Genomic DNA, 27,196 nt, shown 5'->3' on the forward strand with positions numbered 1-27,196 from the left:
TCACATTCATGTACTTACACTGGTAACAATTAGAGTTTATGGGAAGGAAGGAAGGAAGGAAGGAAGGGAGGGAGGGAGGGAGGGAGGGAGGGAGGGAGGGAGGGAGGAAGGAAGGAAGGAAGGATGAAAGAAAGAGGGAGGAGATAAAGTTAGAATTGGAGGCATGGTGTGGGGAGGGGTTCTGGGCAGAACTGTAGAAGCGGGGAACAAATACACTATCAAACTACATTGCATACATGAAATTCTCAAAGAATACAATACACTCTTAAAAGTCTTTAAGTAAAGTAAAACTAGCCAGTTTTGTTTCTAAAATATTTTATTAAATAACTATTAAATAGGATTTTTACAAAACATGTTGCATAGAAAAGTATATAAATGTTTATAATGGCAGAAATCTATGTCTGCAGCATCTTGAGTCAGCAAGTCTTCACTTCTGGAAGGTTGCCAGGAACGAACAGAGTGGGGAGTCACCAGTTCCACTCCTTTCATATGGCTGGTGATGTCTCATTGGGAAGGCAGATACAGATATTGCAAAATCAGCATCATTCAAGGAGCAGCTGCTGTACAAAGTTGGCCTCTGATCCAGATCTCCTGTGGATGGCAGTCAGCTCTGGAGTAGACCAGCTCACGGCTCAGGAATAGTTAAGCAGCTGTACAAGATTTTCAAGGCATTTCAAATAGTAGGCATTTAGAGCGTTTTCTTCTGAATTGGAGAAAGCTGATATATGAAAATAAGAGTTATAAATACCAGTATATTAAACTTAAAGCCCCACATAGGGGTGGACACTCCTACATGAAGCTATGAAAAAGATTTACTAGCAAGCTATTTATGCTCTTGATATACTAACATTATAAAATTATTTTACATTTGTAAAATTAATGTTTAACATTTCCATTCATTTCTTAGCAATAGCTTATCTAAAGCATATTTAAGAAAGCATCTCTGTAACCCACATGAGCTATAATTCAGAATAAACACCATACTATTTCTTACATCCCTCTAAAACCATAAACATTAACATAACCCAATTCCTCACTTCATCCTGAAATGCAAGATCACAGCTAGAAACAAACCAAAGACGTTTCTCTTCAGAAACAGACATTAACAACCAAGAGATCTACTACAGTACAGGAAGGACATACTTTGCTATCTTGAGAAAAAAGTGTTTGGAGAATAATGCCCATTGAAAACTGGCTCACTTCAAATAACTAATATGCTCTGAAATCATGACTGCAGATCACAGGGAAATGTGGTTACAGGGGCTGCTGAACCTATGCCTGGAAGACTTCAGCTTCCTGATGTTAAATCAAAGTTTTCTCTTCAAGGTTAATTCTAATTAGGCCCAATTCTTATCACCCAAGAACACCCTGTAGTGGAGTAGCAGCTGCTGGAGAAAAAAAAAACTGGCTTGGAGAAAGATCAAAGGCACGTTTTAAGAAACTTTTTTATTTCAAATACTCATCTGTCAGAACATTTTATTATGTACAAAAAAAAATTACCATGAAAAGCATGGGCTAAATGTGAGCCCATCTGATAGTACTTTGATAATATTTCTCAAAATCTATAAAAGCAATGCACAAAACTATCATTTTGCAGTGTCCTATTCAAATATTTCAGTAACCAGAAATTTCATTTAGTATTTATCAAATTTAATTGTAATCTCTTAGAACTTACTTCTCTTTGCTATGGAATATGCTTCATCTATTCTTCTTTTTATTGATGGATTTTTCAAAGTTGCTTTTGCCTGGAAAAGAGAAGACAATCTATTAGTTAGCTTTATTCCCAAATACTAAGGATAAGGATAATGCAGTACTAGTTGCCTGTTATTAACTATGGTGTTAAACAACATAGGGTTAAGATACAGAAACATAGACAGTTAGATACCACTTCAGCCTATTGTGTCAAGTCCACTGTACTCCATTCATGTCTAAGCTAACCTGGCCTCTTTTCTATAGTTTGTGATCTTTCCCTTCATTCTTATTCTTTCTCCCCGAACCTCAGTTTATTACTTTTGAGTAATCAACCTTAGGGAAATTCTCATTACTTCAATTAAATTTCAGAGTAAGTACTTCAAACACTACAAGTTCTTCAATAAGTATTTACTGAGGGACTTCAAGATGTCCAAACCTGTGCTTAGCTCACGCAAGAAGGAAGCAACCCCTTGGACCAGGATGAAGAGAAGTCACACAGGCATGAGTGGCTGTCATATCCAGGAAATCCGTGTGCCCAACACTGTCATCTGGCTACTGGGTAACCATTAGATACTCTTGAGTATTTCACTTATGAATGAAATGTTTACAAAAAGATCAGCTGCCAGAGAAAGAGAGGCTGCAGTACCCTGCTGCTATAATTCTCTCTGTGCAGCACTTGTACTTTGACCTTACAGAGACTGAGATCACTGTAGAATTAAGTGATGGTATATACACGAGAAAGGCAAATTACATGTATGGATAAAACTATTATTCAGTCTTCCATCAAGATGCATTCCTTCTGGGCATATCTGTACAAAGAAATATTTTCTACTAAAATTATAACAAATTTACAGTTTAATTGAAATTAAAAGGGAAATTCACTTAAATAGAACTACCCTTCTGAATGGAGCCCTGGTGAAACAATTAAATGAAAATATTAATTGGTAGATTATTAATCATATGAATGAACAAAGGGAACTTGGGTTTGAAACTTTATTTTTACCATTAGCTGATATTCCTGAATGCATCCTAAGAGCCCTAATTATTTAACTGCATCAACTCCCCTCCCTCCATTTCAAACAATTATTTTAAAAACTAACCTTCTGATAATTGTAAAGTAGAGCCCAAAGTGAAGCTGCTCCAATCCTCTGGGCATTTTGATTCTCACTTTCTAAGCAGGTAGCCAGAAGAGTAATGATTTTTTCTACAAATAAGCACATTATACAAGTTCAGTTCCACATACTTCCCTGTATTCTTATCTAGAACCAGTCCATGACAATACACAGAGTAATTGTCCTGTTAGAATAAAGATACAAGGTCCTACCCTCAAATGACATCTTCTACAAGTTGAGGCATATGAAGGGGTATCTTAGAACAAACTTTTTACAACAGATACAGATGATCTGGATATCAGTAATCTCTAAATTTTCTGGTCCAAGTTCCACAAAAGCTTATTCACTGAAGGACAACAATGCAAAACTAAGTGTATTATGAATTATATTAAGTTATTCTGCTATAGCTCCCATTTTCACAGGTAAAAAATAGATGATCTGTCATAAAAGCATAATCCCCACTATATAAATATACTGTAGAATGGGAATTTTTTATTTTACATCACAAGAAAATTTGACGTGATGGCATTTCAATATACAAGAAATGCTCATTTTTAAAAAGCTACCAAAGAGGAGAATAAAGACTTGTTAATTATGCATGCCAGTCTGATCATTCTAAGTGAAGATTCAGAGGCATCTACTTCAAAGGCAACTGTTAGGATGTTTCAAACAATATTAAACTTACTTTTATTATTTTCATATACCATTAAATTTCATATTATGTTTTCTAAGTTGTATAATTTTTAAAACATTCTGTTTTTAAATGTGAAACACTTTGTTAGCAAACTATTTACATGTTAACCACCCAGCAGATCTAAAGATTGGCCCCTCAGAACCAGACCCTCAACTAGCCTCGAGAGTAAAAAGAGTGATTAATTTCAGCCACCTGCATGGTCTTAAACATCCAGTGGAAAAGTATAATGAAAGTTAAACCATTGATAATGATATAAAGAATGGGTCAGGCTTGACATCTGGGCTTCTGACATGGCAGGTGAGGCCATCGCAGACAGAAACTCCAAGTGTAATCAAATTAAAGAACTCACATGCTTTTCTTCACCAGGAACATCCTACCATTTATATATGTTTGATAATCTTGCTAGTTCCTCCTTTAGAAAATCCACAAAATCAAAATAAGACCACATCAACACCACCATCCCATTGGCCAACGGTTATAAAACTGGACCTCTGGATCTTCACCATAGAAATGAGTTAAGTATATTACAACCTTAGTGATGACACTATCAGTGACTGGATATTGTGTATGCAACCACAGTCTTTAGTTTGTCTACTCTCAGTTAAGCTGACCCACACTATATGGTTCTACAATACGCTAACTCTGTCTACCTGGATCCAATGACTACCCTCAACTGTCTCAAGATCAACAAGAATGGATACTCTAAAACCATCTATGCTTCAAATAGCAACTGGGAGCAGTTAGATTGACTTGATGGCCTTCTCTTAAATGATTTTAGGGTCATATTTCTTGAAGAGAGAGCATAAGATAGCTAGAACATATCAATAGACTTGGAGACCACTGTGGAAGGATTTCTTGCTCAAGCATTTTCTTCCAAATTTTCTGACAGCAGAAACTGCCCCCAAGATCTTCCAGATGAGGATGTTGATCTTGTCCAGCAGGGAAAGCTACAAGTACAAGGATTTTTCACCCTCTTCTCTATCTGCCTGTAGAAATCAGTAGCCATGGCCACACCCTTTGAAAAAGTTCTTCTATCTTGGTTACAATTTGCTGAAATCACAGTTAATTAGCATTCCAGAACTAAAGTCTAAATACCCACCATACACACTACTACAGACCCTGGATAATGGCTAGCCATAGGAGATGTTTATTGACAACATGATACTGTTTTACTCATTACTCACCATTCTTTGTTTACTAAAAGCAAGAGCACTCTCAGGTCCCAAAAGGAATCTTGTCTACTTCTTTCCTGTCTCCTCCCCTTTACTTTTCTCAGCTTGCAAGCTGGTAGGTTTTAATCCTTACAGAGATTCTTCTGTAGACCCCCTCCCCAAATAAAAACCTGCACTATCTTAAGGCAGAGGGTTGTCTCTTTAATGATATGTATTCAAATCACAGTGTCATTATGTTATGGGGGTCAATAAATACTACCTGGATGAAAATTCAGCAACTTAACATTTTGTTTAAATCATGTTGTGACTTGAATAAAAAATGTGGCCCACAGACTCATAGATTTGAACACTGGGTCCTCAGTTGATGCTACTGCTAGGGAAAGTTGTGGAAAATTTAGGAGGTAGAGTCTTCAGAGCTAGAGGAAATATGTCAATGGAGGAAGGTTGTGAGGTTTTATAGCTTAGTCCTATTTCCTGTCTCTGCTTCCTATGTGGGGATAAAATGTGACAATTATGTTTCCTGACTGTCAGGAGGTCTTGTTGCCACACCTTCCCTACCATGATGGAGTCTATCTATCCCTTCTGCAGCCATACCTTCCCTACCATTATGGAGTCTATCCCTCTGGAACTGCAGGCCAAAATAAGCCCGCTCTTTCCTAACTTGGTTTTTATTAGTATATTTTATCATAGCAACAAAAAAAGTAACTAATACAAGTGACTTTACTGTAAGGAGTTCAAAATTTTTCTAAGAAAAAGGAAAAAAAGTCCCATAAAGTAAAAACTAATTTGTGTGCTAGAATGACAAGGTGGTAGCAAGTGAAATGCAGTCATTTTCTGCCCACACAGCCCTCTCCTGCCTGAATACCTCATGTGCATTACCCAGCTCCCCATGGCTTTCCTATAAAATCGCCTATCCAAAATTAATCTATATAAATAGCTATCAAATGTAATTTGGCATATGGATTGTGGGTGGCTACATAAAATATGAGTGTAATTTCATTTTGTTCCAACTGAAAATTATCAAGTAATTTTATATCCCAAACATTCAGATTTACGATTTAACAAAGTTCATATCATAACTTCTTTAACAAGTAATTTTAACTTATAATTTTTAATAAGCCACATTTACAGGCTAATTAATGCATTAGCTCTTTGTTAAAGCAAGTGAATAAAAAAATTTAAAGACAATACTTTATCATGAAATATAACATGGATACAAAAAAGCACATAAAACATTTTAAGTTAAAGAAGTTCGTAGGAATTCTAATTAAAACACAAGAACAGATAATAGGAAAATGATTATAAACCTAGTTTCAAATACCTTAAGTGACTTAAGAACTACAAGTGAATCAACAAGAGTGAGATACTAAATACTAAGAATTCAAGAAATATTTTAACCAAGGTTGGCTTAGTGAGAAAGCTGAAAGGCATGTCAGTTAAATGAACGTATTCTACATGGGGCATGAAGCACTTTCAGCATACTACTATCAGGTTAAAATTTACTGGGCAGAGTTTATAATACAATTCCATTCATCAACTCATGACTGAATGACAATTACAAATTAACTGTGGATACAAAAGCTTAAGAAATGAAATCAATGGGAGTATTTTGTGAGCATCAATTAGTCACAGATTGGATAAATGATTCATGCTTCATTCTATGCACATCGGAGAAGCTTCTTCTTGATGCGGCTGTGGGGTTACTATGTATTGCCTAATTATGTTGAGATATGTTGCTGGCAAGAAACTGTTGCTAGATAGATCATAGATCCTAGGAGAGAACCTACCTAGTCTACTACTATTCTACCTACTATTATTCTACTAAATCAGGAGTTCACAACCTTCCTAATGCCATGACCTTTTAATACAGCTCTTCATGTTGTGGTGACCCACAAGCAAAAAATTATTTCAGTGCTACTTCATAACTAATTTCACTACTGTATGAATTGTAAATATCTGATATACAGAATATCTGATATGCAACCCCCAAAGGGGTCACATCCCACAGGTTGAAAACCACTGTGCTAAATGAATATAGTATTAAATCAGCTTCTAAGAAGTTCTCATTGCATCATATAGTAAAGCATTTCTCAACCCTTATCAGAGAAGTTTCCAATTGCAGTAAATGGTGATAAACACAGACAACCAATAAGCATCAAGATACAGAAAACAAGGCTGTGGAATACTCAGCCCTAAACAGAACATCTTTACTATATCACATTTCCCATGGCTCAAGGATCATTGAGGGAAAAGGGGTGAAAAGTTCGTGAAAGTTAGAGGTGATGAATGAATATAAGGAAACCATTTTCCTGACACACCAGGGCAAGTGGTCATATAAACTCATAACAGTTGCCACAGCATGCAAAAGATAAGCACAAACCAGACTGAACCCTAGCATGGACAGAGAGATGGGCATAGAGTCCAACCCCAGTCAAGAAGTTCCCGGCACTGATGGCTGCTATGAGAGGGAGTCAGTTTTCCGTTAAGAGTGTAATTCCTGGTGGGTGGTGTTTAAGCGCATCATCCTAAATGGAGCAAAACTCAAAATATTCCCACTATAAGCCCACTGAACAAGACAGGAATTTTGACTCTACTCTATCATGTTCAACATACACTGAAAGTCTTAACTATAACAATAAGGCAATTCAAGGAGATAAAGAGGAGACACATAGGAAAGGAACCACACTCTAATGAAGACCATACATCTGAGAATATATGAATAGCATAGATTAGATTTGAGGACTTCAGGGAGTTGGCAAACTTGTGTGGGGAGGACAGGAGAGGTGATCTGGGAGGAGTATGAGTGGGGAAAGTGTGATCAAAATATATTGTATAAAATTCCCAAAGAACAAAATAGAAAAAGAAATAAAGCAGAAAAGCACAGGGTTGAGCCACAGAAACTAAAGATGAAATTCAGTTTTATATAGTTTGTAGTTTCTCTGTTAATGATGGCTATTCTTGGTTGTCAATTCAAGAAGGGGGGAGAAGGAACCTCAATTGAGGACCTGTCTCTGTCAGATTAGCCAGTGGTCTTTCATGTGGGGAGCTAAGGGTGAGAAGGGGAAAGGCACTTTTCTTAATTACTAATTGATGGAGGTTGGCCTACCACTGCAGACAGAGCTACTCTGGGCACACGGTCCGGGGCTGTATGAGAAAGTAGGGAGCAAGCAGGAAAATAGAATTCCAAGTTCATGCCTAGTCTTAGCTTTTCTTTCTCTCTTGTTTTTAAGGTATAACTTTTATTGATTCTTTACGGATTTCATATCATGCATTCCGATGCAACTTATTTTTTCATCTCTTTGCATCTGCCTTTTGCCCTTGCAACTGCCCTCCACCCAAATCAAAACCAAAGTTAAGAAAAAACAAAATCCAAACAAAACCAAGAGACAAACCAAAACCAGAACCAAAACCAAACAAAAAAAGGAAGGAAGGAAAAAAGAAAGAAAGAAAGAAAGAAAGAAAGAAAGAAAGAAAGAAAGAAAGAAAGAAAGAAAAAAGAGAAAAGGAAGAAAATGAAAAATCTAGCCATGGAAGCTGGTGTGGCCTGCTGAGTCACACAGTATGCCCTTTAGGCCACACATCCTATCTTGCAAATGTTCACTGCCACAAGTCATTGGTCTGACTCACTGCTCTCTGTGACACTACTACGCAGCAGTGGCTTTTCTTGATGGCTACAAGATTGAAATAGACTCTTTCTTCCTGCTCAAAAAAGAAATAAGCATTATTCGTCTTTAACCCTCTATTCTCTTTTGGTCTGCATTAAAACATATTAGACTACCTCAGGGTATTTGCTATATCACTTAACTTTTATGCTTTTGATCATTTCTCATGTTTCTAGTTCTCTGTTGCATTCTGAACAATACTTTGATAATTATTTTCTTGTTCCTAAGTTATCTCTTTTTGCTGTACCTAAATTGTATATTGTTAAAAACAGATATCCACATTAATTTAAATTTAGGCAAATAATGACCTAAAGTAACAACGTCCAACAGAACATCCTGAAATGAAAGAAATACTTATAATTACTTATAATCTAGGTAGAGAAGTTGGTATACTTTCCTATGCTGATTCTTACTCAGATGGCTAAATTTTCCAATGTACTTGTTAACTCTTCTTGCTAGTGCCTTGAAAAGTTATTTGTGGAAGTTCTCTGGGGTCTAACACGAACTTGTCCTGTATCTAGCAGGGAATTTCGCTTGCCAACACTCATGATCATTATCAACCAATAAAGGATCATATCAAGAACATGTACTCCTGAATGAAAAGACTGGGAGAGGCGATCTGTTTGCTATTCATCCAGATGGAGGCTGGGGGAGTATTTTTATTCTATTCTACTTTTCTTCTAATCCTTGAAGCTCCAGCTTTGTGTACAAAGGATAAGCTATAAGGGTCTCACTTGAAGATCATTATTTCCTTCTTCTCTTTGATGCTCTAAACAAAAGCTCAGCAATAATACTGGCAAATTTCCTACAGGCAAAAGAGCTGTCCACCTGGACACAAGCTTTCAATCAAAACTGGCTTGTATGTACATTCCCACTATCTTTCCCACAACTTGGGGCACTTTGATGTGAATTTGTATGGCACTTATTTGGTGTGCTTTTACAAAAGACACTCACCCTGAACCAAAAAGGCTGTGGATGCTTTTAGCAGCCATGTCAAGCCCAATGCACAGATATTTACACCACAAATTTGATACAGCCTGCATGAGTAATTTCTGTAACTTAACTGACTCTTCTAAAGCCTACTCCCTGGCTCACCATGTGGAAAGCCTGTGACAGGTTCTCACTGCTCTACAGAGAGCCTGTACAGCTGCTCTCTTACCTAGAAAGCCCATTGAGGTCAAGGGTCAACTATGCCCATCTGCTTAATACTTAGTGGAAGAGAGAAAACATTGCTGATTACAAGGAAATCCATAACATAAATCCAGAGATCTAAAGTGCCAAGTGCAGACTTTCTTGGTTCCCCCAAAGTCTTTACTTTTCCTGACTCAACAGTAAAGTTATAATAAGCAGGGAGACAAAAAACACTCTGAGAATGGGGAATAAACAAAGCAGATGCTACTGAGTTGCTCCCATGAATCAGAACTGTCAGCAGATGATCTCTGTGCATCTTATCACCTGACGTGAGACTTACTCTTATTTTACAGATGTGAGGATCAAAGCAGATGCAGTGGAAGAGGACCGAATGACAGCCACTGCCGTACATCTCCAAGTGCTGGGAAGCACTGTCAGCAGAGGAGTGGCAGAAGACCACGTACAAATACATCTTCAGTTCAGGTGAATTTGAAGCTGGCTGAACTTGAACAATTTTCTCTATAACATTTTCAGCAATTCTATAAATTTCGTCAAAAAAATAGAAGCACTACTATATGCACACAAAACATGAGCACAGTGTCATTTCTATTCACTTGGAAAACTTGGGGTGGTAAAGTCTCTGAGGGAAAAAAATAGGTTTAAAGCATGGAAGGAAAGGAGGATTACTAAATTATCTACTATACTAGCAACAAGGCTAGGCACTTTCTGTGTTTTAATAATCTCATTCTTACTACAGTAAAGAAGGAAGTATTTTGTGAATGAAGAATTTAGTTTCAGAGAAGCTGTAAAGTGAGAGGGGCATCCACCAGATGGATGGGCAGCTAAAGTCTGCCTCGTCCCCCACCACAAAAAGGTGTCTTCTATAAAATTCCACCCATTTACTTAGTAGTTATTGGTGTGGGAGAATGGTCTGTATTCTGTCAATTACATTTTAAATAAATGCTGATTGGCCAGTAGCCAGGCAGGAAGGGACAACTGCCAGGTGGGACAACCAGACAAGAAGTATAGGCGGGTCAAGAAGAACAGGAGAATTCTGGGAAGAGGACACAGTTCTGACCCAGCCACAGAGGAAGCAAAATGTGACTGCCTAGCTGAGTAAAGTACCGAGCCACCTGGCTAAAATAGGCAAGAATAATATAAGTTATAAGAGTTAATAAGAAGCCTGACTAATGGGCCAATCAGTTTATAACTAATGTAGACCTCTGTGTGATTTCTTTGAGACTTAATGATTGCGGGAACCAGGTAGGACAGAAAACTCAGACAAGTTATGGTTTCAGAAACAGATTCCTCCAATTTCTTTCTTGTTTCTTTTTCTTCCCCTGGAGTCCTTCTGAACTGCCTCCAGATATACAACATCTCAGAGAATGAAGCCTGGAAAGCTAATTTCCCTATCTGGTTATGGCTTTCAATTCTGCCTGTCAGGATTTCTCTCAATTAGTAAATGCTTAAGAAGTGCTTCTTGGTGACAGACAAAAACCTCTTGATTCCAAACAGCCTATGTACCAATGTAAAGGATATAAAAACAAAAGGTCAGCTAAAATTCATAGTGCATCAGACAGTGATCACGCTCAGGAGAGAAGTAGGATTGGGAAAGGGAGGGACACAGGGCAGGGTAAAGAGCAGGAGTTACAACTGGGACAGCTATTCCAGAAAGTTTCCATTTGCTGGAAAATGAGTAAGAAATGAGGGGAACTAGAACAACATGAGATCAAGAAGAGACAGAGCAAAGCAAAGGTTGTGACTGGGAGCCCCCTTGGCCCCTGCTGCTCTTTTCCCGCTGTCTCCTCACCTAATGTATCCAGTGGGACATCGGCTGCTGACCAACACAGAGGCTAGACCCACCCTCAACACCTACCACCACCCACTCCTGCAGGGATTGAAGCAAGCAGGAAATTACAGAGCTACTCTGTGTTTAATTCTGAGTAGAATGAACTAAACATCACAACATGTGTGAAATGAGCCCACAATGTGGTTATTTACCATTAGCCAGGATTTTAGGCTTATTAGCAGGACTGAAGCAAATGTTATGAAAAATCAGCAGAGGTATGTACAGGTTGGCCTTATGCTTGTATTTGCTCATCTCTGTGAGTAAGTCTAAGCAGCCATCCAGCCTCAGGATCATTTGCTGTCCATCTTCTCCAAATGATATATTCAGGAGTAACTTCAACCACAGAATGGCCAGATTGCTGAGATGTTTATTTCCTCCTTTAGGCAATGTCAGGGACAGGAAGTGCTGTAGGAAGTTGCTCTGTGGGTAAACACAGAATATTACTTTCTTTTCAGGTCTTTTTCATTATTTTCCTAATCCCATGGTATCCAATTAACTAGTATTTTGATATCCTTTTCCCTACCTAGTTTTATTTCTTTTCCTCCCAAATGCTTCATCTATACATTTCCAAGTATAAGTGGAAAGGCAAAAATAAAATAGTGATTACATTCTATACCTGTTATATTTTTTCCTGATAATAGATGAAATAAACTATAATCAACTCAATTATTACGGTTAATAATTCAGAGTTGTCCTCCTGAGTTACTTTTTTTAATTGGCCTTCTGGTAATTTTGCTACTCATTAAAGATTTCCTGTGTGAGGAAAGGAAACAAAGCCCAAATCCACCCTGCACAGGAGTTAACAAGTCTGGTAGGAGTGGAGTTGTTTCAGATCAATAGTTACACTTGTTTTCTCTTTTAACTTATGAGCAAGTACATACCTCTCATTTTGAAGAAGGTAATCCCATATATCTGTCTCCAGATGGTCTTTCAGAACTTTTATATATACATATATATACATTTGTATATGTATACACAAAGATATATATATGTATGTATATATGAAAACATTTATAAAGAAATATATTCAAATATACATATATATTCAAATACATGGCATATATGCATATAAATATGCACATACACTCATATGAACAAATGGGAGGAACATTAGCATATACATGAAGAAGTTATCCAGCTGTATGCTAGTAAATAAACTGAACTGGTATGAATGAGGGTGAGACAGAGCACTGGTTATAGGCCAAGTTACACGGTGTAAATGCTCCCACCAAGGCTGACTTCAGGATAACATTACAACAGACTTGAGAAATTTCTGAAAAATGTAATGAAGACATTCATGAGCCAGAGTGATCTGAGTGAAAGAAATTATTGAAAATATTTCCATAGTAAGATCAATCAATCAATTTCCTAAGTAAGAGAGCCATTTCTATTTATTTGGTGATTATATTCAAATTATCTTTCAGGGTTCAGAGACATGAAGTAGTAGAAGGGGATATTTAACTCATACAAATCCTATCTGACCTCCAGGCAGGAAAAAAAATTCAAATCATTGTCATTAGTAAATAACAGATGATCTGATAATATTCACATTTTAATTCACAATCAGGTACTCTGTTCATATATAACCATAACGACCCTCTGCGCCTATACATGTGCACTAGATTTGTCTCCCTCAGTCCCTTCCTTTATACACTCAGTTAGAATTAGTGTAAGAAATGAAGCTTCAGAATTGCAGATCCTCATAAAATGGCACTTTATGACATTAAGATGTAAAATGAAACCGGGGCAAAGGGCTTTGATTTTATACAGCTTTCTGTCACTATAATATGAACAGAAATTGTTACTGTTTGACTGGTCTGTGTGTAGATCAAATATATTATTTGTATGATACCAGTGATTTTTTTAGGAAAAAAAAATCACTGTTTTTGAGGCAAAACACAATTTAAAAGCAATGAAGATAACTAGAAGGAAATGGCATAATCAGAGTCTACTCCTGCTTCAGTTTTAGTGCCTCCCAAATTGGTTTAAATGATTAGTTTTTTTAATTCTTTTACCAACCTTTAAAACAAAGTGTCCTGAAATCATATAAAGCAGTACTAGAAAATGACTTATAAAATTTGATTGACCAAGTTATTTTGCCAAACAATTCTTTTATGACATGTAGGAGATGCTAAGTGCTTACCTTCTGAATTACTCCCTTGCAGTCATGAGATAAGGCCAGGTTTGAGAGAAACATAAAAACCATCTGTTGAATGGTGGTGCTCTCTGCAGGCATCTGGGAAGCAAGCTTCAGGATGCACAGTATCAGGGAGCTGCTGGGGGTGCTTCTGTATGCAGTGTGAACAGACTGTCCATAATTGGACCAACAGAGAGAACTGCAACCTTCGGGAAAAAAAAAAAAAGCCTGTCATGGAGTTGCCTCTGCTCCACTTCTTAGTTTTTAAAAACATGAACTGGTAAGCATATATGTCTGTCAAAATGACTTGGTTATCCACCTATCCACTGCAAAGAAGCACAGAAGCCTAATGCTGATGTGTACATTCAAACCTAGAGATCGACTGTCCCCTCTCAGAACAACAGTAGCTTGAACTATATCATGCTTGTCTTCTGTTAGAAAATCAATAATGGTTCTAATCATCACCTATCTTTTTCATCAATTTTCACCCTTTGGATGTTCTCACTGTATACAGTTTCCCATGGCCATATAATAAGGACAGTCTACTTCCTGAACTACCCAGTGACTCTGCCAGGTCAACAAATATATTCTTAAAATGGTCTGGAGTCATAAGATTCAGAAGAAATTTTGTCTTTAACTAACATACACTCATAAGGAGAAATACATCAACATACATATTTTTCTAGTCCAGCTTAATAACATCCTATGAAACTAGCATTTTAATTTATTAGAGAAAACAACATTTGATTCTAGTTACCTGTTGGAAAATTAGCAGTATAGACACAAAGCAACTGCAAGGCAATTTGCATCAGTGAGTCCTCCATCAAAAGCCAAGGCCAAAGAGAATGCAGAACGGGCACAAGACGCGCTTCAAGAGCTGCCACCTGTTTTGGAAAGGAGAGAAGAACAGTCATTAGTCTGGACATCTGAAATGCAAAATTATGTTCAATTAGTTGCCACCTCCATAAATCAATAGTTAAATTCATCTTTTCTGTATAGAAGAAGGGCCCTTTTCCAGTCAATAGTGCTCGACATTGGGCAGCCCTGCTCGGGAGCCTGCCCAGTCTCAGGAAGGGTGACTTGGATATATTAGTGAGAGAAGAACTATAGAAAACAGTTTCCATAACATGGAAGATATGCAGGAAAGTGATTATTTCCCAGCAAAACATAAACTCTTGAAAAGACTCAGACATGGTCCAGAGACAGAGATTTGCAGTCAAGAAAATACTGTAATCAATTTTGCTTTTTTTCTTCTCTTATTGTGAATGTAGTAGACGCGAGGAGACACAATTTTCTGAAAAAAAGCACTTGACCCCAAAGAGGTTGAATTTTGCCTAGACCTCCAGATCAAGTAAATAATATGCTTTGAAATTATTTAAGACTATGTGCCTAATTTGCCGTCCTACTGTGTGCTTGGGGTATTTAAGTTTAACCTGCCTGTAAAGGAACAATGTATCCCTTGGATTTCCCACACAATCAGTTTAAATGCATACACTTTTATGTGTTCTCCATGCCCCAACCCGGAATAATGTATGTGTGTGCTGTGGCGATTGTTTGCTGCAAACAGTCAATAGGCTGGCAGCAAACTCAAAATAAACATCTGTCACAAAAGAAAATGGAAGCAACATATAATAGTTATAAGTTGATGACGTCAGTTTGTAGCTTTGAGTACTATTCTGGGTCTGCTGCAGTCTGTAACATCTTCAACTATCAATCACTGTTCAAGAGCTCTGTAAAGAATACCCATTCCTTCCGACACCATCTTTTCCAGGTTGTCCAATAAATACAGAGGAAAGCCTCATCATCGATACACATACATGTCAGGCAACAGACACAGGCACAGATTTCAACACAAGTGCAGACTCACACAACAAACAGATTATCAGATAGCCAGTAGCCACAAACTACAAACAGAGGGAAGGTACTGAGAGAGAAGTAGAGAATTCAAGAGGAAGTGACTTGTTTTTACTCCTGAGATTATCGTTAATGTGTATTAGTACCAGAAGTTAACAATTACTTTTGTGTAATTTGAACAGATTCTAAGTAACTTAGTCTGTACTAAAAATCAGTTAAGACTGGGACAATGCTATAAATAAGATACAGTTGCTTGCAGAAGTGCAGGAATATCTTTTAAAACAAGAATTATAAGGTAATTTCTATACCCACATGAACTAGAGTACTCAGGCACATAGTTATACACCCATTTCAGAGCGCAAAGGACCAAACAGTAGGATGAAGTAGAAAGTCATTTAAAATATTTAATATTATCTAGGTTTTGAAGTTACTCCCAATGGTCTTCCTCATGCTTCTCATGCATGTTCTCACTCGGCGCCACACTGGCAACAAATGACTCCACTCACTTATTTCACAAAGAAAGAAACGATCTATCCTCCATTCCACCCACATGTATCTGTTCTCTCATCCATTTATCCTTTTCTTATGCCTAACAGAGAATCAGTACTGCTCTTGTCAGAAATTAATACACTCATCTGCACTCTGAAACATGACTCTCCTGTGTCCACGGGGATTTGATCTTTTCATCAGTTAATAAAATAATAAAATGTAGACATATGTCTACATTTTTTATTAACTAGTCATTAACTTATGCATTTCTCTGATTATTTCTCTGATGATATTAAAGAGGTTTACACATTAGTAGCACCAATATACTTATGTCATGCAATGATCTAGTTGTGGAAGGAATGCTCACTGCTGTCATGTCCGTTTCTTGCATTTTACCTTCAGCTCCTTCAGTTTATTTCCTGTTCTGATGATTCACTGAGATCACTCTAACCTTTGTGGCTGCCAAACTCTCCAGCACTGGGGCACTTACTACAAGTTTCTTTGTCTTCATTTCCATCCTTCTGTCTTATATCTACACTCCTCTGGTATCCTACCTTCTCTACATGTGTTCCAAACACATTACCAAAGCTGTTACAGTATACTGTCTTGGTAAATTTCAACTAGCATCCTGGGTACAAATATTAATTACATGCTTCTACTATTGCCAGAATGTATAGCTCCTCAGGCCCATAAAACTCAGCTACAAGCTCAATCTCCACTTGGATTTCCCAAAGGCAGCACTCCCACAGGCAAGCCTGAGCTCCAGGAGCCTCAGCCCTGCACTCTGCTCTGTCTCCTCCCACACCGGTAAGCAGCTTAAATTGGAGTCTGGAAATCGTTCTATAGGACTCTTCTTTAGTGTCAACTCTTCAGATTTACTATGCACCCCCTTTACACTTCTCCCCGCTCAGGTAAGGCCTTATCTCTTCAGATTTACTATGCACCCCATTTACATTTCTCCCCGCTCAGGTAAGGCCTTATCTCTTCAGATTTACTATGCACCCCATTTACATTTCTCCCCACTCAGGTAAGGACTTATCATCCTTTCCTGGAGTATCATAATTTACCATCCTGAGTCCTATCCACTGTTTAGGTTCGTTTGCCTCACAGCCATATAATCTACTCAACATAAAGACTCCTTAGTGTTACATGTGCATAAATCATGGTGGGGTGGGAAAAGGTAATTTAATTATGAGTTACGACCCTAATAATTAATAATTAGTAATAAGGATATATTTCCTAAGCTGGAATAAGAAAAAAAATGAAGAATTTCTGTCCCACAGATTTATATTTACACTCAAGAGTAATGTAATTATTCTTTGAATTTATTCTTTACAACTCAGAAAGACAGAAATACTTGACTTACTGAATGATTACACTTTTATAAGTGCCTAATGCGTACAAATGTGAACAGATAACTAGCAGATGACTTGTTTCATTATCTCTATAGGTAGGTGCCGTCTCGCAAATGTTCCATGTTCTGGAAATTATAAAATGTTGTCCTAGTCACTGTTCTATTGCTGTGAAGAGACACCATGACCAAGACAACTCCTAAGAAGAAAGTATTTAAACTGGGGGCTGTTTACAGTCTTAGACAGTCAATACATGATCATCATGGTAGGAAACAGACAAGTAAGTAATTGAGAGTTTTACATCTTCATCTGCAGACAGCCGGCAGAGAGACTGGACAACTGTGAGCTTTCTAAACCTCAGAGCCCACTCCCAGTGACACACTTCCTCCAACAAGGCCACACCTCCTAATCTTTCTCAAACAGTCCCACTCCCTAGGGACTAAGCATTCAAATATATGAGCCTATATGGCCATACACCACAAATGTATAAATAAATACTTAATTTTTAAATAATTGCCATGTGTATCTTACTTATTATAGTTTATGTAATACATGTTTACCATGTTTCTCCTGATACAACATGCTTTTTCCAGTTTTACCATAACTAAGAGTAAAAACTGAAGAATTTAAAAGCAAAGAAGTTTCTCAATTGATCTTTGTCTTACCAATTTTTTAATACTAAAGCTTTAAGCTAATGCCTCAAAAGTGAGGTCACTCCAGATGGACCAACTTCAAGGTTCAGATTTTCTGCCACACAATAGTACCATCACAAATGCTGAAGTGGGCAGAACCAATACTCACAGACAAAGCAGACTCAGTGGCTCTCAAAGAGGACTGTGCAAAGGTCACAGAAGACAGCAGACAGGAAGAGCGGGCTTCCTTTAGGGCACATGACCACAATGAGCAAAACAATATCTAGTCTGAAGCAGGATGCATGCTTATCTTCCTTTATAATTATAAATACTACCTCTTACTCCTTTTGAATAACTGTTTTGACAAACATCTTTAAAAACCTTCACTTCTTAAGACATATACAGCATTTATTATTCTGTTCCAGTCAGAAAGAAAATCTAAATGCCTAACAATATAGAATGAAGGATAGGTTCAAGAATTTATGGTTTACTTATGATGTTCAAGCCTTGATATAAATAAGAATGTAACTAGTGCTGAAGGACAATATGATCAAATGCATCCAGCTCTAAGAATTAATTATGAGCTTAAGAAACATTCAAGTACACACCTTAAACAAGAGAATTCGGAGATTCCACTCCTCTTCCTGTGCTACTCCTGTAAAGATTCGGCAGTGCACTACCTTAACTGTTATCAACACTCCGCGGAGCTCTACTTACTTTACATTCTTCATTTTGGTAGAGGCAATTCCTTAGGAGCTGCATGGTAATGCTTAGCTCTTTAATAAAGCCGTCCTCCTGCATAGACACAAAAAGGTTGAAAACCAGGAATGCAGTGCTTTTTGGAAACAGTAACTCCCTCCCTTACGGTCACAGTACACTGCAGTTGTGCTGTGATCACACCCAACCATCAACACTTTATAAAAACTGACAAGGTACGGTGACCATATCTCAAGAAGTGTGTGTACCACAAAAAAAGCTATTTCTGTCCCATCAAGCTTGGAGGAAATCAGATATATAATAGCCTTTATGTTTCATCCCAATAAAGTAAGGCAAGTACTGACTAGTTTTCAATCATATCAGGTACTGGCTGACTTTCCCAATGATGAAGTAGCACTTTTGGCTAGGCATGAAAATAAGCAGGAAAAGCAGCTGATAAACATGGATTCTGTTACCACGTACCAGTTAAACTATTAAATAAAGTTTGGTCTTTCCTTTTAAAGATTTGTTTAACCTTACTTTTAAATTATGTATATATACATATATGTGAGTCTGTGTATGGGTATGCTCATTTGAATGTAGTGCATCCAAAGATCAGAAGAGGACACTGGATCCTCTGGAACTAAACTCAAGTCCTCTGGAAGAGTAGCATGTATTCTTAAACACTGAGCCATCTCTCCACTTCCTTCTTGATTTCTTAATAGTTTTTACAGAAAAACTATTCTGCACACTGATTTCCAGACTGGCTGCATCAGTTTGCAATCCCAACAACAATGAACAAGTGTTTTACTTTCCCCACATTGATGCCAGCATTTGCTGTCATGTTTTTTCTGTATATTTGGGGTTTTTAATCATTTTTTGAGACCACTGTTTTGTTTGGAAATCTTTACCAACGAATATTGCATATACATAGCTATTTTCTCTATCTCTCTTAATGTATTATGTATATTAGCTTAATATACATAATAAGTAGAATATATATTTTTAGATTTAAATATTATACACACAAACATTCATTTTCTGGAAAAAAGGTAGTCTCAATGTTATTGGACACAATTATTGCTAGTCACGGGTAATATATAGCCACTATGTTACAGAATTTATATTAAAGTATAATTTATATATTCAGTCAAACAATTCAATGCTAGGACAAACATCTGGGAATCATGGAAGGAGATTGCCTCATCAATCACAGGAGTCTGTGACCAAGTCATTACAAGTGTTTATTCGTGACATAATAAATTTGAAATGTACAAACTGTGCCTGACATATAAATATGAAATAAATTATAGTTGTTACAGATTTCATTCCTTAGAAAACTTAACACTTTTATTCAAATACTCCATTGTATAAAATATTTTTGCAATGTATTATGTAAATATACATATTTTAAGTGTGTAAAACAAGAAAGAATAACATGTAAGTCTCACTTAAAGATTTTCAAATGAGAATTAATCTCAGAAACTAACTGCCTCTACCTATGTTCTATGTCAAACACTGACTTCTACCTTGCGCTCACTGTCAGCACGAGAGTAATGGAGACAGAATTACTTTATCCATGCACCCTTACACAAGAATTCAGAGGCTGAAGTCACCTTTTTTTTCAGCGTTGTTTTCCCAGGTCTTAGCAAGTCCAGGTTCAGTTGTGCATTGATGTGCTTCATCTGTTCCATGCAGTTCTCGATGAGATCAGCTGAAAGAAAAAACCTGCAACAGTCAAGGGCCATTCCACCTCTGAAGGGGTTAAGGTTAACACTCAAGTCAATGAGAGCCTGATCTAATCTGTGGGAGAATAATGGCTTAAAAGGGGGGAAAGAACACAATGCTAAGTCCACTTGTTTTTATTTCTTAGTGAGAGTTTCAGATCCACTTTATATTTTACAGCCTGCATGCTTCATCTTAGCAGCAAGTCATTAGTTGGATGAATGGGTTTTGTGTTCCTATTACTTTCTTTTACCTCTCAGATCCATAATCCCTGATGTCCAGATGAGAAACCATCACCCTGTAGTGTGAAAATCTATATAAAAATACTGCCCATTGGATATTATTAACTTTATTGTACCATAAAAACTATGTTTGAGTGTTAGAGACACACATTATATGTGCATACATATAATGAAAATGCACAATTATTAAACAATAATTAGTGTATACACTAATAATATGAAGCTGAGTAATAGGTTAAAACTTGAAATTTCTTTATATATAGTCTCTAGAGTAACATTACATGTAAATAGAAATACGCAATCTATAAGTATCATCTTAGTTTTATTTATTGATTGATTTTTCAGTACTGGGGGTTAAACTCAAAGGTCCTGTGCTTCCTAGGCAATATATTCCCAGCCTACTCTTATTGTATTTGAAAAGCAATAAATGTGGGGCTGGAGAAATGGCTGGGGAGTTAAGAAAGCTAGGATTTTGTTCTCACAAAGAACCTGAATTCAGTTCCCAGCACTCATGCCAAGCAGCTCACATCACCCTGTACCTCCAGCTATAAGGGATCCAATACCCTTTTCTGTCCTCCATAAGCAACTGCACCCAAATGAACACACTCACACACAAACATAAATACACATACATAATTAAAAATAAAGCAAATATTAGAGATAATAAAGTAAAGGCAATGATTACTGTATTGCTAAAAACTTTGTAAATGTCATTGATATTTTACTTTAATTTCTTTACATTTTTAGTTCAAAGAAAATAAAAATAAACGACGAGCAGGAAATACGATTGTCAAGATGCCATATAAACAACTGATGGTGAAGATCACCTCTCAAAGCATGTTTCTGCGCTCTTCTGCTGACAGCCAGAAGTGACATCAGTGCATTTGCGGCAACTCTTTTCAGGACATCTTTGGGAGATTTTCCTTCATAGCACTGCAGAGAATACAGATAATACAGAAGTAAAAGGGGCAATACCGAAGGAGAAGAAGGAATAATTAACACTGGGAGGTTTGAAAAAGGTATAGGAAATCATATTAATTTATGTTTACCTAAATTACATATAACATGTTTGCATATACATACACACACACAGACACACACACACACACACAGTTAAATGAAATTATGACACTTGGGGTAGTAATGCTCTACCCCAAGAACCACAGACTCCCTAGTAAAAACCCTAGTATCAAGCACAAGATATCCCTCAGGAGTTGGTTGGTCAGGGGAGACCAAAAGATCCCTAACACAACATAGACTGCTGCTATTGTCCTTCATTGCTCCCCAGGATTTGAAGGGAAGGCCCTATTGCACTGTGAACACAGTATCTGGAGGAAATGAGATGGGGCTGACCTGGAAGTCGCCTTCCAAAGGACTTTCTATCGTCGTCTCCTTAAGTGCTATGCAAGCTGCTAAGGGAGAAAAGTATCTACAGTTCTATCTAACCTGTTAACACCAAGAAACACAACATTGTCTGGGTTAAGAAAAAATCCACAGTGGTTCAGTAGTGGCACTTTATCTTGGGGACAGCCAGAAAAAGTGGACTGTAGGTGTATTCATCCCAAATAATAAATCCGCAATTCAACCCCTACATCTAAAGCTCAGAGAAAAATAATGGATGATGGGTAAGAAAGATTGTAAGAGCCAGACACCCAAGATGCCTGCTGTTAATGAGTCTCCTAGATACGATGAGAAAAACGCACCCATGAACCCTCAACTGTATGGCTGCCTAAATAAGACCAGCATAATGACAATACGTGTTGACACACCACCAGAGATAGGAAAATCCCAGATGGTCCCACCCCTGGAAGAAGAGTTATAGGTTGCCAATGGCTGAGGAGAGGAAGAACCACCTTTCTTCACAGATGAGTATCTGCATCAATTGTCCAATCTGAAATGAACAGTCCTGGATGTGCATACACACAAGCAAAGCTAAATGGATTCATTAGGTTATATGTGTATGTGTGTACATAAACACACACACATGTGTATATAAATATGTGTGTGTGTGATAATAAAGATTTCATGAATTGGGGGCAGTCAGAGGAAAAGTGGAAGAGGGAGAGAGAAGGTAAGTAGTTAAATAGATGCAATGCTCATAGATAAAGATCTAAAGAAAAGATTATAAAAAACAAACAAACAAAGAGAAAAACATGACAGCAAACACTAGCATCAATGTGGGAAAAAGAAAGACTCATTCACTGTTGTTGGCATTGCAAATTGATGCAGCCAGTCTGGAACTCAGTGTGCAGAATCCTCAAAAAGCTAAAGAAGTTCTACCACAATGCCAATCTACACTCCACAGGACTTAATATCCTCCTCCACAGATATCTGTTCAACCACATTCATTGCTACTCTATGCACAAAAGTCAGGAAATGTAACAGCCTAGATGTTCACCAACTGAAAAATGGATAATGAAAATGTGGTATAATTAAACAATGTAATAGCACTTGTTAAGGAAAGGGAGATTATAAAATTTGCAGGTAAATGGGTAGAGCTGGAAATAATCATTGAGTGAGGTAACCCAGACCCAGAAAGCCAAAGTCTGATTTTCTACATCATGTAGATGTGAGTTTTCAATCTTTACATATGCATATTTAAACTGCATTACCCCAAAAGGTCAGGAAACAAAATAGCCATGGCTGAAAGGATGTTGAAGAAAGAAGAGATAGAACACAGGTAGAATGGGGAAAAAGGTATAATGATGAATAAGGAAGAAACAGAGGTTAAGTGGAGTGGATGATGGGTGGACAGGGTAAAGGAAGGATATAGTGATTTTTCCTCCTGTTTGCAATACTCTTTAAAGTGCAGTGATCTGAGAAATAAAGCTTGTTAATCTGGCAGGAAGCAAGACAACTGGGAGAGCATACAGTTTTTATTTTTGAAGATTTATTTATGTGCTTGTGTATATGCCTAAGTGTATGAATGTGTACTACATGCATCTAAGAATTCATGGAAGTCAACTGGAAAAGGGCACTGAATCTCCTGGAACTGGAGTCACAGTGACTGTGAACCACCATGAGGGTGCTGGGAACTGAACCCAGGTCTAAGAATGGGCTAGCGATACATGTAAGATGTTCTGGGTTTAATCTCCAGCGAAACACACACACACACACACACACTGGGGGGAGGGAGGAGGCAGTTACAGTGAACTAGTAATAGTCCTAATTGTAAAAAAAAAAGTACAGCTTTACATGAGATAATTCTTAAAGTCTTATTTATACTTGCTAGTCTATTTATAGCTTTGTATTATATTGTTTATCTAATCAAAAAATAAACATTGACTGAAAAGTTTTAAATGATGACTACTAAAAGTGAATTACTTTAAAGATACATAAAGTCTAGAAAACAAACAAACAAACAAAAAATCAAGGACTCACACACCTGAAGAATTGCTTCATTAAGTCGCTCTGAGGATTTAAGACTTTCCTGAGTTCCATCAAGAAGTAAAGCCACTGTTGGGGCCTGGCACGTATTTGTTCCATCCTTGTCCTGGAGACGCCTCTTTTCTTCCTCCGCCAAGAGAATAGATAGGAACTGGAGGGTGGCAATACTCAGGGCAGGGCACCTGACTGACAAGCCCACACATCTGCACAATGCATCTAAAGGGAGAATGATTTCAGATGTAAATGTTTGGAAACGTCTTCAAAATTATGGAGGGAAATAATCAGATTGGTAGTTGCATTTATAGCATTCTTATTTTTAATGCTATACATAATCAATTAAATTATCAAATAAATATTTAATACTAATTCTAAAATAATTATTATAAAATAATTCTTATTTTTAAAGTTATCAATAGAGTATGTACAAGAAAAAAACAGTGTTAAAGTCAATATTAAGGCAATATTGAGAGTTGAGAAATCTATTTAATTTTTTATTGTATGAGTTTTTCAGTATGTATACACAGGGGCAATGTGTGGATGACTACTTTGAGCTAACATTTAAAGTTCCTAGAATTTTTAACTTCTGAATTTTATTTGAGTACTAAGAAAATGTTAGCCAGAATTTGTACGTATGGCTGAGGTATGTTCAGCACTTGTCTAGCATGTATGTGGCCCATACAAAAGCCTCTATTTTATATGTTTCCTAAAAATACATTTTAAAAATGTTAGACGTAAATATTTATGTAAAGTCTTGCTATGCTAAAGTTTATGAGACTATAAAAATACCAAAGTTTATTTACATAAAAAGTCACTTGCTTATTTTAATGAGAAACAAAATATAAAAAGTCTCATTTTTGATATTTCTATGCTATAAAACTTATCTTGGAAAGAAAATATTTTAGAATTTCCTGTGTTGTGTATGAGAGTCCATGTATGTACATTTTAATATAAAATGCAGATAGCAAAAAAGGAATGGCTTTTGTGGGAACAAAAATAAATCTATCTAATTGTTTTATGAACATTTTAAAAATGTGTATGTTATGAGGACCCTAAGAGATACATACATGGTTCTAATCTACATGGGAAGTAGAAAAAGACAAGATGTCCTGAGTAAATTGGGAGCATGGGGACCTTCGGAGAGGGTTGAAGGGGAGGGGAGTGGAAAGGAGGGGAGCAGAGAAAAATGTATAGCTCAATACAATCAATTAAAAAAATTTTAAAAATTAAAATGTGTATGTTAACACACATTTTCATGAAACCACAGACTGCTCTTACTTGGGTTTTGGCACACTGAAATTTATTGCAATTTTTCAAATCTGCATTTTGGGGGAAAGGAGGCTCATGCAGAGTATTGCAAATTCTCAAGTCAAGTACCCTGTAATTCTTTCCTAGGCCATGCCATAACTATTTGGAAAATTTACACATTGAACTGGGAATATAGTTTACCAATTTTTATTATATGAAAGACCCCCATCATTCAAGGACCTTCTTACCAATCACTGCCTCCCAGTGCTTGGCAAGAGCTGAGGTAATAAGAAGAAGGGAAACAGCACCAGCTTTCCTCAGGAGTGCGGCCAGAAGATCAAATAAGTGTGTCCATGTGCGATGAAAAGCCAGGACTAACTGTACATCTGTAAAATTAAGCAGAAACACCTCAAGTTATTAACAAGAGAACTCTTCAGAAATACACAACTGACCACTAATACTTTACTGCACACATGAATTACACACTTCAAAAAGAAAAACAATAATTGCCCAGTGGGCTCAGATGCAGACTACACTAACCAGAAGAGTGACCTGCCTGCCAGCTGAACTGCCCCAGACCCCATGCCACACCCTCACCCCGGCGGACTCCAGCTACGCAGGAGCAGGCCACACCAGTAAGAAGAACAGGTGAATGACCTCCCCGCCTGTCACTACCCCACTCCCTGGATTCTGTTCCAAGGCCCATTCCAGCACTCAAGAAAGACAATACTCACTATCTTCTCAGTTAGAATTTTTGTAACTGTGATAAAACACTATGACCAGAAGCAACTTAGGAAAGAATGGGTTTATTTCAGCCAACAGTGACAGATCACCGTCCATCACTAAGGACAGTCAGGACAGGAATTCAAACAGGCAGGAACTGATGCAGAGAACACGGAGGAGTGCTGCTTACTAGTTTAATCCTCAAGGCTTGCTCAGCCTGCTTCTTTATAGCGCCCTGGACTGCCTGTACATGAATGTCCACAATGAGCAAGGACCTCCACAGCAACCATCAACCAAGAAAATGCACCATAAACCTGCCCATGGACCAATCTGATGGTGGTATTCTCTCAATCAAGGTTTCTCTTCCCATATGACTCTACCCTGAGTCAAGATGGCAAAAAAACTAGCCTGCACAATTTTCAAATTACTACAGCTAACTCCTTTCTTCTACTGCTTCTTAAAGGTATGTTCCTCTACCCTTCTACAAAGTCACAAGCCATCTTTTCATTAAAATACACTCAAAAACAATCAGAAAGTGTGATATAGTAGATATAAACCACAATTTCAGAACTGCACAGTAGACACAGAGAAACATGAGAACAGCTACTTCTGTGAAACAAACTCTCCTCTTATTTTCTGTATTCCCTCTAGCGGCTCTGTGCAGAGATGAAAAGGAAAGAACAACGTGCTAAGGTCAAGGCAGAAGAGAAAGAAAACTTTCCTTAAGAGCCAAGCAGAGAATCATCCTACAAAGAAAACAACACTACAAACTGGGCTGAGCACTGCTGTCTGTGAGGACCCCACACTAGAGGTTAACCTTCCACAGTGAGGACGCTGTCTCTGTAAATTCACGTTGGACAGCTGGTTGTCTCTGGACTCTCTCAGGTTGTACCTCTGCACTTCTGTCACCTTTCATCAGACTTCACTCAAGGAAGCTAGAAGCATTGTTCAGGTGTTCCTCAGCACCCATGAGGCGCTTGAGAGAGCAGCTTTCAAGGACTCGGGTCACAACCTGCCCCAGTGCTCCTCAACTATCCTGTAACTAAACTCACTAAGGGGTAGTTTAGATGCTTGCTCATTGCTAATCTCATAAAAATTTAATTCCGAAGATATGCTGTGTACTAATATACTCAGGTACTATACACATATTTGTAGTAACCCTTAAAGAATAAAAGTCTACTCTTTTTATTCATTAAAGGCTAAAGAATGATAAAATATTTAAATCGGAAAGTAAATTTAAAAATGTTATTAACATTTTACTTTATTACCATACTTACTGAATATTTTAGTTGGATTTGTTTATGTATAAGGTATTGAATTATATATTTGAATTAAGAAATACTGTAAATATATATTTATTGATATAAATATCTAACATACCTGTATATATTAGAAATTTAGC

General features: G+C 37.3%; 1 protein-coding gene across 2 annotated transcripts in view; it reads right to left on the bottom strand.

Moving 5' to 3' along the window:
• Positions 1-298: 298 nt before the first annotated feature.
• Positions 299-27,196, bottom strand: part of Rttn (rotatin) — a 158,416-nt gene continuing 131,518 nt past the window's right edge. Inside the window, exons 39-49 of one of the 2 annotated variants that reach the window (XM_048419139.3) lie at positions 25,320-25,457; positions 23,825-24,042; positions 21,267-21,372; positions 20,089-20,186; positions 18,494-18,571; positions 14,207-14,333; positions 13,456-13,655; positions 11,465-11,732; positions 2,793-2,896; positions 1,676-1,745; positions 299-718 (exon numbers count right to left, since the gene is read on the bottom strand). In XM_048419139.3, coding sequence (XP_048275096.3) covers positions 633-718; positions 1,676-1,745; positions 2,793-2,896; positions 11,465-11,732; positions 13,456-13,655; positions 14,207-14,333; positions 18,494-18,571; positions 20,089-20,186; positions 21,267-21,372; positions 23,825-24,042; positions 25,320-25,457 — 1,493 coding nt within the window. In that variant the 3' untranslated portion in view covers positions 299-632. Of the gene's footprint in view, positions 719-1,675; positions 1,746-2,792; positions 2,897-11,464; positions 11,733-13,455; positions 13,656-14,206; positions 14,334-18,384; positions 18,572-20,088; positions 20,187-21,266; positions 21,373-23,824; positions 24,043-25,319; positions 25,458-27,196 lie in introns of those variants that run through there. The other variant, XR_014996872.2, reaches the window with a different exon arrangement.

The sequence above is a fragment of the Myodes glareolus genome, chromosome 13 (genome assembly GCF_982192425.1).
Source record: "Myodes glareolus chromosome 13, mMyoGla1.1, whole genome shotgun sequence".
NCBI lineage: Eukaryota > Metazoa > Chordata > Mammalia > Rodentia > Cricetidae > Myodes > Myodes glareolus.